At 35.6% G+C, this 5,831-nt stretch overlaps 1 protein-coding gene across 1 annotated transcript; it reads right to left on the reverse strand.

Annotated features, from left to right (window-relative positions):
* Positions 1-1,149: 1,149 nt before the first annotated feature.
* LOC146160795 (fatty acid hydroxylase domain-containing protein 2-like) lies at positions 1,150-5,592 on the reverse strand. The gene is made up of 6 exons (XM_083385020.1): positions 5,493-5,592; positions 5,024-5,145; positions 3,982-4,184; positions 3,278-3,383; positions 2,345-2,511; positions 1,150-1,306 (listed from the first exon to the last, which is right to left on the reverse strand). Exons 1-6 carry the CDS (start codon positions 5,590-5,592, stop codon positions 1,150-1,152), a joined length of 855 nt encoding a protein of 284 aa, XP_083241146.1.
* Positions 5,593-5,831: the final 239 nt, after the last annotated feature.

Below are 5,831 nucleotides of genomic sequence, written 5' to 3' on the forward strand. Positions count from 1 at the left end.
TCGTAATGATTTATTTCGTTTAGATGTTGTAAATAAAAGCGTAAACGCAATGTTGTTCGAAATCACATTGATATGGTTATATAAACAAACTTGGTTTTAAGGTAACTTATTTTCGATATGCAGTACTTTAGTCCTTGCTTTACAATGAATATTATTTATAACTAAAACATTAATTGGTATTTTTTGTTGTTGGCCATTGGGTATTATTAACCATTTTATTGTGAAATAGATTTTCATTGCTATATAAATAAAGCCAATGAAACCATATATCCACCCTCAAGACGTTCTAAATCTGACCGATATGCTGTTAACTTCGTGACTAAAACTGAATGATATTAGTACGAATAGTCGTATAGGTCTATTGAAAAATATTTAGTGTCCAATCTGACCTAATTAAAACGCTCATATACATAAGTGTAAAATGTTGTTCTAACCTTGACGCCAGAAAATCTAGCAAAAGCTGAAATATCTTGTAAATAAGGTGCGAATAAGAAGCTGCAATTGAACGTTGTGTTCAAGGCGTGGCATTACCAGTGTCGTCGTAGCTGAACTGGGCGAAACGTCGTTTTCAATCTAAAATCGTTCTTCAGTATATTCTTGCAGAAAACGTTTTAAAGTAACTAGACTAGAGTATACTATTTTTTAAGTGCTAAAATTTATGTGGCGAGTGCTAAAATGTATGTGGCGAGTCAGCGGGGAAAGGGTTCTAAGCAGTGTTAATCACTTGGAATGCATTTAAACTGGATTTTAGTTGCATATTGACAAACTACATTGAACGAACAGTTTTAGATTTCGTATATAGGGTTACTTGTTTAGACACCTCGTTAGGACGTATAGCCCTATAAAGTCATCTATGAAAACTTTCATGCGTAAGACAATTCTATTAGTTTCACCCCTGGCTTTACATCATTTTTTAACAAGTTTCTTTAAGTCAATTTATGCGAACACAACTCAAGATCACATGAGCCGTAAAACTAAAAATTATAAATAACGATTACACCTTTCTTTAACGGCCAGTTCTTCACGATACAAACGAACGAACAATCGACCACCCAAATCTTAATTAAATAAACCTCGATTTAATTAAAACTAATTGATAAAAAACAATCCTAATTATTTTAATTTTCTGTCCAAGCCGGATAAATACATTTAGTTCTCCTTTTCGTTCTTGCTCGGAAATTGTTCAGTTATTGGAGACAATTTATAAAACGTGATATGCCTTTTAAATTGGATAGATTGCTTGAACTGCACGTCAGTTTTGTGGAACCAATCCAAAAGTCCGTTGGTACCGAAACATTCGTTGAATCTGTAGATCAATTGAAATTTTTTAGGTATAAATTAGCTGTATTAACTTTTGACACGGCACGCTTCTTTGGCTTTTGGAAATTCGTTGCTAAATTTTGGTAGCCTATTAAAAACCTCTAATGTTAAAGTACAGAGACCTCGTTAATCCGGACAACTTTGTTTGCCAAAAATGTCGATTAGGGAATTTCCAGGAATCGAAATCGAAAAACCAATTATCCTTGAAAATATCGAAAAAACATCTTTGAAAAAAAACTTTGAAAACTTATCTCAAAACGATTGTTGGGTAAGTGAATACATTGCAACTTTATTTTGCCAATAAGCAGAGCTGCGTGTCGGAGTCGAACTCTTAGGACTCGAGGGAAACGGTTAATTTTGCTGGATTCGGACTTGGAACTCGGGACTCCAGTAATGTAAGACGGAGTCGGACGTGCGCATGCGCATTACCACATTTCGAAACCGGTAAGGCCGCAAAATGTAAATTGTAACCTAAAGAAGGACTAGCATATTGTAGAAGATATTCCTATCTTGTGTTGTGGGCAGATGAAATATATGACACCACTATGAGTGGATTGCTAAATGTTCACCTTATTTAAGTAACGAAAATGTGTTAAATACAGGCTTTAGAGCCGGAGTCGGACTAGGGCTATTTTCAACCGATTCCGCAGCCCTGTGTATAAATAGTCGGGTAGGCTCATGGGCGCCCCCACCGGTGCCCCTTTTGGAATTTCAAAATGCGATTATTATTATTGTTTATAAGTGTAAAATGTATTCTTTATAAAGGTTGTGGAGTAATATTGATTTGTATATACATTTATACTGATAAAAAATCGTATGTACATATTAATATCATAGGTAATAAAGTTAAATTAAGTGAAAATATTAATAATGCACCCCCTGAAAAATTTTCTGCGGGCGCCGCTGGGTAGGCCACTTTTTGGCACGTCGGCATGTTGGAGTTGAACACCTAGCTGTTTCGTAATATCCTACAAGTTATTTTATTCAATTGTATGGTATTTGTTTGTTTTTCATTTTATCTTACTTAAGATGGTGATAGTCGTGAAACTGAGGCGAAGACATGATGGGGAAGTGGTAGTTGCAGTGATGAAGGCAAGTCTCGAACTGGCCGATAACAAGCCACAACCAGGTAATTGATAGATGCGAGCCCATCAGTATCGGCCCGGCTAACAGTGGAATGGCGTTTGAAATCTGAAAAGTATACCGCACGCAGTTTTTTGTTTGTTTTCGTGCAGCCATTCAGTTAAGGAGTAAATACATTGCTAATCTGTTTATGCGTCCAATATGTTAATATGTCAAGTCTCCTGCTTAAAAACCTTTTGCCAAGTGAATGCAAAAAACGCAATTTTAGACCGGCTAAAAATGCGACACTTTGATTGCGTAACAAACCTTTTGTTAAAAGCATCGAATCGCCGTGTATTTGGCGTTGGTTGGCCCTAATAGCTTGGTCTCATGTTAGCTTTTGTGACGTAACAAATATAAAGTCGTTTTTCTACTTTGCTATCTCACGACTTGGATTAAAACAATTTATAATTATTTCTGAAAACGAATGAACAAGTTATTTTGTAAATAACGCGAGGACTTATTTATCATAATAAAATAGTTGTATTACGAGGCGCATGACTAAAGGCCCGTTTACACTACAGCTGCACTGAGCTGAGCAAAGCGTAATTTGCATTTAAATTCTATTGTGGCGAGGGTTTCAAGCTTTGCTAAACTCAAGCCCTGTGCAGCAGCTGCAGCTAGCTTAAAAATACGCTTTGGAGCGATTTTCACGCTTTGCTAAACTCAAGCCCAGTGCAGCTATAGAAACACGTTACGTTTGGAGCGATGTTTACGCCCAGCGCAGCTCAGTGCAGCTGTAGTGTAAACGGGCCTTAATACGGCAACCTATTAACAAAGCACAAAAGAGCGGATTTTTAACCTAAAAATTAATTAAAAAAACTTAAAAACTTACTAAGTGTTCGATGGGATGCGCATAAGAGGCAGCGATGCTGATTGGAGCGATCCACTCGTGATGCATTTTGTGGATGTGCTTATACAAAGAGGGCCAATGAAACATCCTTCAGGCAGGAAAATAATTTTATATGCTACGTTCAAACAACATAATAAAAAATCATTTGTTGAAAAACGTTTTTAGTAAATGGATCAACAAATTGTAGACGATTTTCTTAACTTATTTTTCTGTTTACAGTGTTTGGCTATAGCAAACAGATCAGTTGCGAGGTTTGCAACGTTGGAGTTGTATCAGGTAGAATATTTATTGTTTTATAAAGACACGCAAAAGTGTTTTAAATTCGAATGTAAATCAAATTCGAATGTAAAATGAAGAAGTCCGCAGTGGACCTAATGAAATTACAGTGCGATAAAATACAAAGTCAAAATTGTCTAAGATCCCGTTAGAAACATCAACATCCTGCAAAAAAGAGTTGAATGTGCTTTAGTCTGTACGGGCTTTTTAAATATATTGCGCCTTAGTCATCTGGCCCACGGGCCGTGTGTAGTCAACTCCGGCATCACGAGATTAAAATAAAGTTTGTATTTTCGATTCAATATTACAAAAGAAATCCCATCTCTTCCGTTTAACTGCGAAAAGAGCCAGTAACAACACGTTTAAACACGAACCCGACAGAATTAAAAAAACAATTACACGCAACAAACCTGTGCGAGTAGTAGAAGATAAACTCGTCAACTAGGACAAACACTACAAAGTCAAATAGGGCTCGCCAAACCGGTGGTAACGGGGTTTGACAGGACATACCCGACCACCTCATTAGCGGGTAAGACAACAGAACGACCCCGCACGACAGTAGCTCGTTTCGGAAGACGACGCGACAGCAGTGTATAAATCGAGGGGTGTCCACCTACACAAACATAGCCTGATGAGAGGTCGGTTTACTTATCAAATAGATAAAACTATAGACAAAATTTGAAATTGGGTAAATTTGAATATAAAAAAGTGACACGGCTAGTCGTTTTCGCATTTCTCAGTGTGTTAAAAAATACTTTAACTATCTGTAAACATATTATATTTTTAATGTGTGATCGAGTACTTTTCTCTAGCTGCCACTTTTAAATTTTACTTAGGCTTCAGCGGCAATTGGACAACTATATAGCCATGTCGTCAACGTAGAAATAAACTGCATAGCCTTTGGGATAAATTAAATTAAAATCTTGTTGTTTACTACAGTGTTCAATTGTTTTTATCATAAACACAAAATCGTGAAACATTGTTTAATGATTCCCACGAATCGTTACAAATTGCTTCGTTATGATTTCATATAAAGTGAAGATTACTCTTTTTAAAGGACTCTACTTGTCCTAATTGGGTAAAAAATGACTTTTGATTAGAGCAAAGACTTTATTGTTTTTATTGAATATATTTTGAGTGTCTCGTTTACACTTACATTGCACACGTAGGCTAAATTAATTTACCCGCTTAAAAGAGTATTTTTCTTGCCAAATATTAATCGGAAGTTAAGTAGTTTTCAGATCTTAGAATATGTTTTCAGTACAAATGATATTTAAATAGACTTAACATTCAATGGCAACGGCTCAATAGAAAAGTTTTTATTTAGTATTGAATCCACTCAACTGTTTTACGAATAACTTGACTTGGATTAGGTATTTTTTTATAATGACTTGGCAACAACACGTATATGTTTTTTGTGATACCTAATAAAAGGATATATTGCATTCTGACCGGCATGTTCTTGTCCTTTTGTATTTTGTACTTGTGAAGAAAACTAGGTTTCCCTGTCGAGTCCAATATCATAAAGAATAGGTTCACGGCACAGAACGAAAAGAAGAGAATCATTGACGTTCCTTTAAATATAATAAAACCAAGATAACGAAACTACACGTGGTATAGTTTGCCTTTAGTTTGTCATAGAGTTATCATTTTAGATAGCTACTTTTACTTTAGGTACCTATAGGCAGGTTAGTTTAGCTATGCTCTCAGAATATTTTACGTAGTACTTCATGTAAAATTATTGAAGTAATCCTAAAAGATTGATTTCCCAAATTATCATTAGGCCTACATCTGTTTTTATATAAGTTTAACTTTTAAATTAAACTAGTTATACGCAATAAGTGGCCTACATAGAAGCTTGACACAATTATTCTCGTAACATTACAACAATTGTAACATACATCGCGTCTTGATGACTTACCTAATACAAAAACGACTTTTTCATCATTTCCGAAGAATCCTAACACACTATTCCAGTAATGCTCCAAAACTTCTCGAATTGGTGCAAAAATTTCAGCCATTGTTGCATAAAGTGGTTTAACTTTTATATGTAGCTATCAACACCAGTTGACTGATAAAGACTCCGATCTTTGCGCAAACACTAAACATATGGTCGCCTCATCAAACATTGCTGTACAAAATTAAAACGTTCATACCAACTATTCAGCAGAAAATTGCAATTCAAATACAGGCTAGTCTATGTTAGTGATCACGACCACTCACAGTAGTTGTTCACAAGCCTGGCTTGTTAGCGCACAGC

Source organism: Ascidiella aspersa, chromosome 3, assembly GCF_963924565.1.
Source record: "Ascidiella aspersa chromosome 3, kaAscAspe10.2, whole genome shotgun sequence".
Lineage (NCBI taxonomy): Eukaryota > Metazoa > Chordata > Ascidiacea > Phlebobranchia > Ascidiidae > Ascidiella > Ascidiella aspersa.